The 13,944-nt window shown below is 46.7% G+C and overlaps 1 protein-coding gene across 9 annotated transcripts in view; it reads left to right on the forward strand.

The window, feature by feature from the left end:
• The first annotated feature begins 9,612 nt into the window (after positions 1–9,612).
• The window catches only part of Ehmt1 (euchromatic histone lysine methyltransferase 1), a 220,117-nt gene continuing 215,785 nt past the window's right edge, over positions 9,613–13,944 (forward strand). For 8 of the 9 annotated variants that reach the window (XM_012947838.2, XM_045149981.1, XM_045149974.1 and 5 more), the window contains exon 1: positions 9,613–9,660. In XM_012947838.2, coding sequence (XP_012803292.2) covers positions 9,640–9,660 — 21 coding nt within the window. In that variant the 5' untranslated portion in view covers positions 9,613–9,639. The remainder of the gene's footprint in view (positions 9,661–13,944) is intronic. The other variant, XM_045149966.1, reaches the window with a different exon arrangement.

Here is a 13,944-nt window from a genome sequence, read left to right on the forward strand (position 1 = left end):
ATAACAGATGACACAAATGGCTTGGGTTTCTCCCTCACCCTTTAATCTGAGCACTTAGAAGGCTGGGGTAGAAGATCACTGTGAGCTCAAGGCCAGCCTACACTCCAGTGAGTTCCAAGTTAGCCTGGGCTCTACCTTGAAAAAAGGAAACAAAAAATATTGTAATTCGAAGTTGTCTCTCTCTCTCTCCCCCTCCTGCCCCTAAGGTAGGATTTCACTGTAGCCCAGGCTAACTTTGAATTCGCTATGTAGTTTCAGGGTGGCCTTGAACTTGTGGCTATTTGGCAATCCTCCAACCTCTGCCTTCCAAGTGCTGGGATTAAAAGTTTGTGCTACCACGCCAGCTTGAGCCTCTTTAAAAATAAATAAATATGGGCTGGAGAGATGGCTTAGCGGTTAAGCGCTTTCCTGTGAAGCCTAAGGACCCCGGTTCGAGGCTCGGTTCCCCAGGTCCCACGTTAGCCAGATGCACAAGGGGGCGCACGCATCTGGAGTTCTTTTGCAGAGGCTGGAAGCCCTGGCGCGCCCATTCCCTCTCTCTCCCTCTATCTGCCTTTCTCTCTGTGTCTGTCGCTCTCAAATAAATAAATAAAAAATTAAAAAAAAAATAAATATAAAAAAAACATAAAACCAAAAAAAAAAAATCCCTTATTTTATTTGACAGAGAGAAGCAAAGAAGCAAATTGAGGGAGGAAGGAAGAGAGAATGGGAGCACCAGGGCCTCCAGCCATTGCAAATAAGTTCCAGAAGTATGTATCGCCTCGTGCAGCTCGCTTACATGAGTACTGGGGAATTGAACCTGGGTCCTTAGGTTTCACAGGCAACCCCCTTAACCACTAAGCCATCTCTCTAGCCCAAAAGAATGTAGGTGCTTTTCCTCTACCACCCTCACCCCGCCAGCTGACCTGGCACTCACTCTGTAGTCCCAGGCTGGTCTTGAATTTATAGTGATCCTCCTCTCTCTGCCTCTAGCGTGCTAGGATTAAAGGCGTGTGCCACCAAGCCCGGCCCAGCCCAGATTTTTCATTTTTTAAAATTCGGCTTGGGGAGAAGTCAGACACATGCTGGGTCAGGCTGACCCTGCCGATGCTCTCAACTGCTGCCAGATGAACTGTTCTGACTTAGGTGGCTGCTGTTCACTTGTTTGTGGTTTGGGGGACAGTCGGAGAAGGCTGTAGAGCTCCTGTAAGTAACCCCTACCTCATCTCATCTGTGCTCTGTAACTAACCGAAATCAACTCATTGCTGTTTTGCAAAACTGGGAAACAAAAATTCAGCTTGGGGACTGGAGAGATGGCTCAGTAAGTAAGAGGGCTTGCCATGCAAGCATGAGAAGGTTTGAGACTCCCTGAGTTTGATCCCTAGCACCCATAGGTCCTGTAAACCCAGTACTGTGTGTGTGGGGGGGTAGAGACTGGAGTATCGCTGGAGCTCTCTGGTCAATGAATCTGACAGATGAAATGGCAGCTTTGGGTTCAGTGAAGCACACAGTTGAGCAATAGAAGAGGACAGCTGGTATTTTCTGGGCTCCACACCCGTGTGCATGAGGCATGTGCATCTCACAAACATGTGCATCTGCTCATACATGTGAACACTACACATGCACACATACAAAAAAAAAAAATTCAGCTGGGGGCTTGAGAGATGACTTACCAGTTAAGGCACTTATGTGCAAAGCCTAATGTACCGGGTTCGATTCCCCAGTACCCATATAAAGCTACATGCTCAGAGTGATGCATGCATCTGGAGTTCATTTGGAGTGGCTGGATGCCCTGGCGTGCCCATTCTCTCTTTCTCTCAAAGAAATAAAAATATTTTTTTAGCTGGGTGTGGTGGCACATGCCTTTAATCCCAACACCCAGGAGGCAGAGGTAGGAGGATTGCTGTGAGTTTCAGGCCAGCCTGGAACTACAGAATGAGTTATGAGTTCCAGGTCAGTTTGGGTTAGAAGGAGACTACCTCAAAAAAAAAAAAAAAAAAAAGTGTAAAAAGAGCTGAGGAGGGGCTGGAGAGATGGCTCAGCAGTTTAAGATAATTGCTTGCAAAGTCTGACAGCCTGGGAAAGATTCTCCAGTACCCCTGTACAGCCAGATGCACAAAGTGGTGCAGGTATCTGGAGTTCATTTGCAGTGGCAAGAAAGCTTGGTGCACTCAGACTCATTCTCTCTGCCTGTCTGCCTGTTTCTCTCCTAAATAAACAAATAAACATTTTTTGGTTTTTCAAAGTAGGGTCTCACTCTAGCTCAGGCTGACCTGGAATTCACTATGTAGTCTCAGGGTGGCCTCGAACTCACACCAATCCTCCTACCTCTGCCTCCCAAGTGCTGGGATTAAAGGTGTGCTCCACCATACCTGTAAATTTTTTTTTTTTTTAATCGCCAAGGATGTAGTTTACTGGCAAAGTACTTGCCTAGTTTGTGAGGTATTGGGTTTAATTCTTAGTATTAAGGGTTAGTACTTAGTTTCATAGCTAGTGCTGGGATTAGAGTTGTGTGCCACTATGCCTGGCTATACAGATAACTAATGCTTTGTTCCATCTGAGGATCATATCTATTAATTTTGTTTTGTTTTGTTTTTGGTTTTTGAGGCAGGGTTTCACTCTAGCTCAGACTCTCCTGGAATTCACTATGTAGTCTCAGGGTGGCCTCGAACTCGCTGTGATTCTCCTACCTCTGCCTCCTGAGTGCTGGGATTAAAGGCATGTGCCACCACACAGGGCTGCTCTTTTTTTTTTTTTTAATTTTTTTATTATTTATTTATTTGAGAGCGACAGACACAAAGAAAAAGACAGATAGAGGGAGAGAGAGAGAATGGGCGCGCCAGGGCTTCCAGCCTCTGCAAACGAACTCCAGACGCGTGCGCCCCCTTGTGCATCTGGCTAACGTGGGACCTGGGGAACCGAGCCTCGAACCGGGGTCCTTAGGCTTCACAGGCAAGCGCTTAACCGCTAAGCCATCTCTCCAGCCCAGGGCTGCTCTTTTTTAAAATTAAATTTTATTTATATATTTAATTGAGAGAGAGAGAGAGAATGGGTGCGTCAAGGCCTCTAGCCACTGCAAATGAACTCCAGATACATGCGCCCCCCTTGTGCATCTGGTTTATGTAAGTCCTGGAAAATTGAACTAGGATCCTTTGGCTTTGCAGGCAAAATGCCTTCATTGCTAAGCCATCTTTCCAGCCCCAAATTTTTTCTTTTTCTTTCTTTTTTTCTTTTTCTTTCTTTCTTTCTTTCTTTCTTTCTTTTTTTTTTCAAGGTAGGGTCTCACTCTGGTCCAGGCTGACCTGGAATTAACTATGTAGTCTCAGGGTGGCCTCAAACTCATGGAGATCCTCCTATCTCTGCCTCCCACACCTGGCTCTTTTCTTTCTTTTTAACATTTGTTTTCACTTATTTTTTTATTTGACAGAGAAAGAGGGAGAGAGAGAGAGAATGGGCGCGCCATGGCCTACAGCCACTGCAAACGAACTCCAGATGCATGCACCACCTTGTGCACCTGGCTTATGTGTGTCCTGGGGTATCGAACCTGGGTCCTTTGGCTTTTCAGACAAACACCTTAACCGCTAAGGGTCTCACTTTGGCCCAGGCTGACCTGGAATTCACTATGTAGTCTCAGGGTGGCCTCAAATTCATGGTGATCCTCCTACCTCTGCCGCCTGAGTGCGTGTGCCACCACGTCCGCTCCTTTTTTTCTTTTTAAAAATTTTTTATTTTTATTTATTTGAGAGTGACAGACACAGAGAGAAAGACAGATAGAGGGAAAGAGAGAATGGGCGCGCCAGGGTTTCCAGCCTCTGCAAACGAACTCCAGATGTGTGCGCCCCCTTGTGCATCTGGCTTACGCAGGTACTGGGGAACCGAGCCTCGAACCGGGGTCCTTAGGCTTCACAGGCAAGTGCTTAACCGCTAAGCCATCTCTCCAGCCCCCCCTTTTTTTTTCTTTTTATAGATTTTATTTATTTATTTGAAAGAGGAAGATTGAGAGAGAGAGAGAGAGAGAGAGAATGGGTGAAGTAGGACTGCTAGCCACTGCAAATGAATGAACTCCAGATGCATGCGCCATCTTGTGTATCTGGCTTTACCTGGGCCCTAGGGAATTGAACCTGAGTCCTTTGGCTTTGCAGGCAAGTAACTTAACCACTAAGCCATCTCTCCAGCCCCTATCCCCTCCAGTAATTCTTGTTTTTATTTATTTGGTTTTTCAAGGTAGGGTCTCACTGTAGCCCAGGCTGACCTGGAATTCACTATATAATCCCAGAAAGGCCTCAAACTCCCAGCAACACTTTCACCTCTGCCTTGCCCTGGCTAAAGCTAACTTCTTTCCATGTTAACTAAGCACTTATGCCCTGTTGCAGTCAGGTTTGCATTGCTGGCAGAAATCACCCATCTAAGAGCAGCTTGTGTGGAAAAAAAAGGTTTATTTTAGCTTACAGGCTTGAGGGGAAAGCTCCATGATGGCAGGAGAAAATGACGACATGAGCAGAGGTTGGACATCACCCCCTGGCCAATGTAAGGTGGACAATAGCAACAGGAGAGTGTGCCAAACACTGGCTTAGGGAAATTGGCTGTAACACCCATAAGCCCACTCCCAACAATATATATATATATATATACACTCCCTCCAGGAGGCGTTAATTCCCAAATCTCCATCAGCTGGGAACCTAGCATTTCAGAATACCTGTTTATGGGGGATACCTGAATCAAATCACCACATACCCTAAGGCAGTATTTTTTGTAGAACTAGCACACAATTCTTTTTCTTTTCCCAAGGTAGTGTCTTTCTCTAGCCCAGTCTGACCTGGAATTTACTCTGTAGTCTCAGGGTGGCCATGAATTTACTGAGATCCTTGCATCTTTGCTTCCCAACTGCTGGGATTAAAGCTGCCACCATGGCTGGCTTTTTATTTTTATTTATTTATTTGAGAGAGAGACAGAGATAGAGAAAGAGAGAGACAGAGAGAGAGAATAGGTGCATCAGAGCTTCTAGTCTCTGCAAACAATTCCAGATGCATGTGCTACTATGTGCATTTGGTTTATATTGGTACTAGGACAAATCAAACCTGGTAAGTGCCTTAACCATAAGCCATCTTTCCAGCCCTCTTTAAATAAAAAGTCTAGTTATTTATTTATTATTATTATTTATTTATTTAACTGAGAGAGAAAAAGAAGCAGAAAGAGAGAGAGAGAGAATGGGCATGCCAGGGCCTCCAGCCACCGCAAAAGAATTCCAGACTTATGTGCCCCCTTGTGCATCTGGCTTATGCAGGTACTGGAGAATCTAACCAGGATCCTTTGGCTTTGCAGGCAAATGCCTTAACTGCTAAGCCATCTCACCAGCCCCCTCTTTAATTTTTTTTTGGTTTTGCAAGGTAGGGTTTCACTCTAGCTCAGGCTGATCTTGAATTCTCTATGGAGTGGCCTTGAACTCACAATTCTCAGGGTGGCCTTGAACTCACAGCGGTCCTCCTACCTCTGCCTCCTGAGTGCTAGGATTAAAGGCCTGCGCCATGCCCAGCTTCTCTTTAAAATTTATAAAAATATTTTTATTGCTTGCAAAGCTAAAGGACCCAGGTTCAATTCTCCCTTCTTTTTTTTTTTTTTTTTTTTTCTCGAGGTAGGGTCTCACTCTAGCTTAGGCTGACCTGGATTTCACTATGTATTCTCAGGCTGGCATTGAAGGCATCAAACTAAGCAATCCTCCTACCTCTGCCTCCCCAGTGCTGGGATTAAAGATGTGCATCACCATGCCCAGCTATTTAATTCTTTTGTTTATGTATTTGCAAACAGAAATAGAAAAGAGAATGAGAATGGGCATGCCTTCCCACTTTCTTTTATTGCTTTTCTCTTTTTAAAATTTAATTACTTTATTATTTATTTATATGACAGAGAAAGAGGAAGGGAGGAAGAGAGAGAGAGAATGGGTCCACTAAGGCCTCCAGTTACTGCAAACGAACTCCAGACGAATATGCCTCCTGGTGCATCTGGCTAACGTGGGTCCTGAGGAATCAAACCTGGCTTTGCAGGCAAACACCTTAACTGCTAAGCCATAACTTAACTTATTTATTTGAGAGATGGAGAGACAGAAGAAGAGGCAGAGAGAGAGAATGGGCGTACCAGGGCATCCAGCCACTGTAAATGAACTCCAGACATATGTGCCACCTTGTGCATCTGGGTTATGTGGGTCCTGGAGAATTGAACCTGGGTCCTTTGGCTTTGCAGACAAGCACCTTAATGGCTAAGCCATCTCTCCAGCCTTTTTTTTTTTCTCTTTGGTTTTTCAATGTAGGGTCTCTGACCTGAAATTCACCATGTAGTTTCAATCTGGCCTAGAACATCCTCCTACCTCTGCCTCCTGAGTGCTGGGATTAAAGGCCTGTATCAACCCACACACACTGCTTTTTTTTTTTGTTGTTGTTCTAGCTCAGGCTGACCTGTAATTCACTATGTAGTCTCAGGATGGCCTTGAACTCACCATCCTCCTACCTGTTTCCCAAGTGCTGGGATTAAAGGTGTGAGCCACCATGCTCAGATTTTCTAAGAATTTATTTATTTATTTATTAGGGAGAGATAGAGAAGCAGGTAGAGAGAGAGAATGGGTGCACCAGGGCCTCTAGTCACTGCAAATGAACTCCAGACATGTACCATCTGTGTGTTTCTTTTTTTATTTATTTAATTTTAATTTTTTATTTTTTGGTTTTTCGAGGTAGGGTTTCACTTATTTAATTTTAAGATTTTTATTTACTTTTATTTATTTATCTCAGAGCGACAGAGAGAGAAAGAGGCAGAGAGAAAAAGAAAGAGAGAGAGAGAGAAAATGGACATACCAATGACTCCAGCCACTGCAAATGAACTCCAGATGCATGTGCCACCTTGTGCATCTGGTTTACATGGGTACTGGGGAATCAAGCCTTGAAATGGTGTCCTTAGGCTTCATAGGCAAGTACTTAATTGCTGTTGGTGATCCTCCTACCTCTGCCTCCTGCGTGCTGGGATTCTCTCTTTTGTTTTAAAATTATATATATGTGTGTGTGTGTGTGCATGTATGTGTGTGTGCACGCATGCCAAGGTCTCTTGCCACTGGAAATGAACTCCAAACACCATGATCCACTTTGCATCTAGTACTGTGGACTAAATCCTGGCTGGCAGGCTTTGCAAGAAAGTGCTTTTAGCCTCTGAGCCATCTCCCAGCCCTCCTCCATACTTTCATGGAATGTGGGTTATTAATGTTGGTCTTCACAGCTTCCTCACATGTCTTTTTTGGTGGTGCAGGAGGAGTGTTCAGGCAGTGTATTACTCTTGCCCAGCCTGAGTGTAGCCCTGGTTGGTCTACCTTTGACTCCTGAGTGCTGTAATTATAGGCCTGAAGCACTATGGCCAGTTAACAGTATTTTTACTGTTTTTTTTTTTTTTTGGTTTTTCGAGGTAGGGTCTCACTTTAGCCCAGTATGACCTGGAATTCACTGTGTAGTCTCAGGGTGGTCTTGAACTCAGGACAATCCTCCTACCTCTGTGTCCTGAGTGAGTGCTGAGATTAAAGGCATGCACCACCATGCTCGGCTTACTTATTATTGTTAATTTTTTTTTAAAAGTATGTTCCTGCCAGGACCTCCTGCCAATGTAAAGGAACTTCAAATGCATGTGCCACTTTGTGCATCTGGCTTTACGAGGTAACTGGGGAATCGACCAGAGGCCTCAGGCTCTGCAGGGATGTTCCTTTACTGGCTCAGCTATCTCTGCAGCCCCTCCCCCTTCTGTTTTTGGTTATTTTTGTTTTTCTTAGGTAGTGTCTCTGTCTAGTCCAGGCTGACCTAGGTTTTCTTTTTTAATTATTAGTGAAAGAGAGAGAGAGAGAGAATGGGTGTGCCAGGGCCTCTAGCTGCTGCAAACGAACTCTAGACTCATGTGCCACTTTGTGCATGTGATTTACATGGGTACTGGGAAATCAAACCTTGGTCCTTTGGCTTTGCAGGCAAAGTACCTCAATAGCTAAGCCCCCCTTCCTCCCTCCCCCCTCTCCCTCTCTCTCTCTCTCTCTCTATATATATATGTATATATATATTTTTTAAATATATTTTATTTTTATTTATTTGTCAGAGAAAGAAAGAGAGAGAGGGAGGGAGAGAATGGGCGCAACAGGGTCTCCAACCATTGCGAACGAACTCCAGACGCATGTGCCCCAATGTGCATCTGGCTGACATGGGTTCTGGGGAATCGAACCTGGGTCCTCTGGTTTTGCAGGCAAGCGCCTTAACCGCTAAGCCATCCCAACAGCCCCCCCCTTTTTTTTGAGGTAGGGTCTCACTCTGGCCCAGGCTGACCTGGAATTCCCTGTGTAGTCTCCGGGTGGCCTCGAACTCACGGCGCTCCTCCTACCTCTGCTTCCTGATCCTACTTCTGCTTCCCGAGTGCTGGGATTAAAGGCATGCGCCACCATGCCTGGTATGTATTTTCTTTCTTTCTTTCTTTCTTTCTTTCTTTCTTTCTTTCTTTCTTTCTTTCTTTCTTTCTTTCTTTCTTTTTTTTTTTTGGTTTTGCAAGGTAGGGTCTCACTCTGGTCCAGGCTGACCTGGAATTAACTGTCATCTCAGGGTGGCCTTGAACTCATGGCGATCCTCCTACCTCTGCCTCCCGAGTGCTGGTATTAAAGGCGTGTGCCACCACGCCCGGCTTTATTTCTTAATTACTTATTTTAACTCATGAACTCTTTGGTTTCACTTTTATTTATTTATTTAGGCTTTTCGAGGTAGGGTCTCTCCTCCCAAGCGCTGGGATTAAAAGCGTGCGCCAACAAGCCTGGCTTCTATTACTTCCTCTTTTTTCTTTTCTTTTTTTTTTTTTTTTTTGAGGTAGGGTTTCACTCTAGCTCAGGCTCACTATGTAGTCTCAGGGTGGCCTCGAACTCACTGTGATCCTCCTACTTCTGCCTCCCAAGTGCTGGGATTAAAGGCGTGCGCCACCACGCCCGGCTTTCTATTACTTTCTCAAAAGTCACGAACTCAGCGTTTCAATGGAATCCCTTTATAGATCTCTAGAATTTCGGAGTCACATCCCGGTGCCTTGGGGCGCTAAAGCAGGAGGGTTACTGGAACTTCAGAAGTGGGCCAGAGTGAAAACCCAGCTGGCTGCTGATATGCAACAAGCCCCGAGCGTGTACAGCGCGGACACGTTGGACAATGGGGTGATTGACAACCCAAGCAGAGCCAAGCAAGACGCTGATTTCATCGGCTACTCAGAACGACACGACCTCCCACTGAAAACCTGATATTAGTTTGTTTCTGGAAGTTCCCAGATTAAAATTTGTGAGACACGCGGGTAACTCAGAGGAAGACAACACTATGGAAAAGATGAGAAGTTACACTCCCTAACCCAGGGTCGAATTCTGTTGGTCCACTCATTGCTACTTCTCTACCCACCCAGCGGGGAGTTTTTTTTTTTTAACCCTAAATTGTACTCCAGTGCGCATGCACTCCCCGGCCCCGCCCCAGTGCGCAGGCGCCGCACGGCCCCGTCTTGAAGCGCAGCCGCGGATTCGCGCGCAGGCGCACGTGCGGGCGGAGCCAGCCCCGCCCCGGTCTTAGGCCGCGAGGCGCGGGCGGGGCGATGGCGCGCGGGAGGGGCGGGGCCACGCTGCGGGCCCGGGCCATGGCCGCCGCGGATGCTGAGGTGAGGCGCGGGTCTGGCGGGCGGCGAGGGGACTGAGAGCGGTGGCAGGGACGACGGCGGGCAGTACGGGGGCGGAGAAACCAGGCTTGCAGCGGGCTGGGTGCGAGCGCGCGGTCCTCGTCGTGTCAGTCTATTGCCGGGCCGAGGGCCCCGGCGTCCGGCCCGCGCGCTCCGCCGGCGCGCTTTGTGCACGAAAGGGCCCCGGGCGGCGGTGTCGGCGGCGTCGGAGACTCGGCGGGCGGTGGGCGGCCGCCGACCCGAACCCAGAAGCCGCGTGCTTCACCGCCGGCGTGGGGCCGACGAGACAAAAGGGAAAGTGGAACCGGCCAAGTTGGCGCGCGGCGGAGAGGCGAGGCCGGCCTGCGCCCGCTGCCCCGCGCCGTGACCTTTCACTCGCCGCGAGAGCGTGGCACCATCTTTAAGGAAAAGTTGGCCGGTCCCGCGTGCCTCCCGCGCACAAAGCCGCGGCCGCGGGGCTGGCGGCGGGGCAGCCCGCTCGGCGGCCCACGGGCGCCTGCCTTACCCAAGTTTCTGTGTGTACACCTACGGCGGGCGGTGGACCGGGCGACGGCGACTTCGGGTTCTTTTGTTCGCGTGCAGTGGCCTTTCCCCGGGCTCTTTTCTGTGGGATAGTTTGCTTCCTGGTTTGTGGCGCCGTAGATGTTACACCCCCTCCTTCCCCTCGAGAAGGTGGGGGGGGGGTTCCGATCGCTTCGCCAGCAGGTCGGGTCGGAGGCCCGTAAGAATGTTCAGGCAGTGTGCTGCGAATGCTGAAGTAGGGGGTACTGATACGGGGTAAGGGGAGGGGGAACTGTAACCTAGCAGTTTTCTTCCGAATTTAGCCGCGGGAGTAGTTGAGCTGTTGGGACTTCCAGACCTCACAAAGTGAAGATGTATCGAGGAGCTCATACATGCCCTGGTGCATACGCTTTACAGGTTCAGCAGTATATTTACCTTAGGTAATGTGTGGTCGTTAGGTTATTGTAGTTGCTATTTTTCTTGCATTTTCGATGAGTGTTGTTGATGTTAGTAAGCTGGGAGTTTTCAAATGAAGAGTTTTCAAAACGAGTGTAGTCTTCGTAGAATATCCGCATCATTCAGGGACTGAGTTCGGCGCTGGGAACAAAAATATACATGAGAAAAATTCCATTTCACTTAGACGCTCGGAGCAGAGAAGATGAGTAGTGATTATAAGATGTTTTGAGTACTTGCTGTGCACCAGGAGTTGTTCAGAGAAGTTACCTCGTACGGATTTCTTCTTTCTCCTTCTCCTCCTCGTCTTTTTTTTTTTTTTTTTAACCCGTCTGGTCCAGCAGATACTGTTATTTCCTATTTATCAGGTGAGGAAAAGAAGACTGGGCAAAGGTTAAGTAATTTAGTCTGGTCATTTGTGAGCCTAACTTTTATTCAGTGTTAGGCTCATAGTAGTTGTTTAATAAATGATGGAGGTAACTGGGTGTGTTGATACATGCCTACAATCCTAGCTCAAGTTGAGGCAGGAGGATTGCATGTTCAGAAGCTAGCCAGGGTTACATAGTAAGACTTAATTTCGCACTTCTCCTTCCCACCAAAAAACATTGTGGTAAAATGAATGGCTTTCAATATCTTTGATTCCACAGGCAGCTTATTACATATGATGGCCTGTGTTCATTGAGGATGTTCTAGGGCCTAGACTCTTTGAAGAGCTTTGTGCACAATTTCTTATATAAGCTGATAGCAGTTTTCTTTAATAGATTATGTTGTAACCCATTTACAGGTGTGGCAGCAGACACAGTGAGGCCCAGATTGCAGAGCTTGTGTGGAAAAGCAGATACATGTGGATGTTATGGAGCCCATGCTTCCTAAATATCTAAACATCCTTTTTTTGGGTTTCTGCAGGTAGGGTCTCACCTTAGCCCAGGATGACCTGGAATTCACTATGTAGTCTCAGGCCTCAGGCTGGCCTCCAATTTAGGGCTGTCCTCCTACCTCTGCCTACCAAATGCTAGGATTAAAGGCATGCACCACCATGCCTATCTTAAAATGTGTTGCCCAGGCTGCCTCTGTCTCTTCAGCAATTTCCGACTGCTGTACACCAACACAACCTGGGCTAAACATCTTGTACTGATGGTAGATCTCTCTTTAGGTTTATGATTCTAGGTGTTTGTCATGGAGGTACACTGTTGGCCTCTTGGAATCTGGAAAGCATGGACTCATCCTCATGGAATCTAGGTAGTGGTTTCTAGTGAGTGTTCACTGATTGCCAAGTGACTAACTTATCACAGCTGATACTTGAAACTTATCTAACTGCATATTTGTATCCTGCCTCCCCCCAAATAGTCAACACATCTTCACACACTGAGGTAGTGCAATAATACATCTCCTATCCCCTATTTTATAGATTGGTGTGAGCTCCTCCCTTGGGTTTAAATGTATATCCAGATCTTTGAGGAGCAGAGGCCAGTGTGCACAAGGGTTTTGTCCAAACAAAATGTCCCTTTTTAGCTGGTGAGTGCCTGCTTTATATTTCATCCTTTTTTTTGGGGGGGGATGCTTTTGTGTTCTTATGTGTGTGTATGGTACACACATGCATTCATGCATGTGTAGATCAGAGGTTGTCCTTTACCTCGTTCCACTTTTATTCTTCCTTCCTTTTTTGTTTCTTCAAGGAAGGGTCTCACTCTAGCCTAGGCTGATGTGGAATTCACTGTGTAGTCTCAGGGTGGTCTCAAACTCATTGTGATCCTCCTACCCCTCTGCCTCCCAAGTGCTGGGATTAAAGGTGTGCGCCACCACACCTGACTTTTTTTTTTTTTTTTTTTTTTTTGAGGTAGGGTCTTACTGTAACCCCAAGCTGACCTAGAATTCACTATGTAGTCTCAGTCTGTCTTCAAACTCACAGTGCCTACTACCTTGGCCTCCTGAGTGCTGGGACTAAAGGTGTGTGCCGCCACATCCAGCTCTAACCTTCATTTGATATTCTATCCTTTCATTGATTATTTTATCTTTAAATTATTCATTAATTTATTTGCATGCAGAGAGAGACAGAGACAGTGAATGGTTGTGCCAGAGCCTCCAGCCACTTCAAACAAACTCCAGATGCATGTGCCACTTTGGGCATCTGGCTTATGAGATTACTGGGCAATTGAACCCAGGTCCTTAGGCTTTGCAGGCCAGTGCCTTAACTGCAGAGCCTTCTCCAGCCTATTTTATTTTTTGAAAAATGTTTAGCTGTTGGGGCTGAAGAGATGGCTTAGTGGTTAAGGTGTTTGCCTCTGATGCTTAAGGACCTGGGTTCGATTTCCCAGTAACCCCTTAAGCTAGATGCATAAGGTGGCACATGTGTCTGGAGTTTGTTTTCAGCAGCTGGAGGCCCTGGTGTGCCCATTTTCACTCTTACCTGCTTCTTTCTCTTTCTCTCAAATTAAATAAATAATATAAACTTAAAAAGTTAGTTTTTCTTTCTTTATTTATTTGAGAGAGAAGGAGGCTGAGAGAACAGGTGCGCCAGACCTTCCATCCACTGCAAACAAACTCCAGACACATGCGCCCCCTTGTGTATCTGGCTTACTTGGGTCCTGGGGAATGGAACCAGGGTCCTTAGGCTTCGCAGGCAAACACTTTAACCACTAAGTCATTTCCCCAGCCCTAGTTTTTCTTTTTTCAATGTAGGGTCTCACTCTGCCTTGTTCAAGTTGACCTGAAGCTAATTCTTAGCTTCAGGCTGGCCTCAAACTCATGGCAATCCTCCTACCTAAGTGCTGGGATTAAACCATACCAAGCAGGGCAGAGAGGGAGAGAGAGAAGGGGAGGAAGGGAGGGAGGAAAGTAAGTAGGAAATAGGGTCGGACCAGGGCCTCTAGCTGATGCAAACAAACTCCAGACACATGCGCCACTTTGTATATCTGGATTTACATGGGTACTGAAGAATCAAACTAGGGTTGTTGGGCTTTACTGTCAAGCACCTTAACTGCTGAGCCATCTTTCCAGCTCCCAGTTTATCCTTTGTGTGATGTGTTGAATGTCAAATGTTCTCCATAGCCTTATGTATGAATACTTAAAACCTATTTGTTGGTGCTATTCTGGAAGGTTGTGGAACCTTTAGTCATGGAGCATTACTGGAGGAAGTGTCACTGCGGGAGGAGGGCTTTGAAGTGTTACAATCTAGTCTTACCTGTAGTTTTCCCCACCCCTTTTCCTTCTCCTTCCTTTCCCCTTGTAGATATAAGACATGTAACACTGGTTTCCTGCTCCTGCCATGCCTTCCCCTCCTTGAAACTGTAAGATGGTAATAAATTCTTTCTT

Source organism: Jaculus jaculus, chromosome 1 (genome assembly GCF_020740685.1).
Source record: "Jaculus jaculus isolate mJacJac1 chromosome 1, mJacJac1.mat.Y.cur, whole genome shotgun sequence".
Taxonomy (NCBI): Eukaryota; Metazoa; Chordata; class Mammalia; order Rodentia; family Dipodidae; genus Jaculus; species Jaculus jaculus.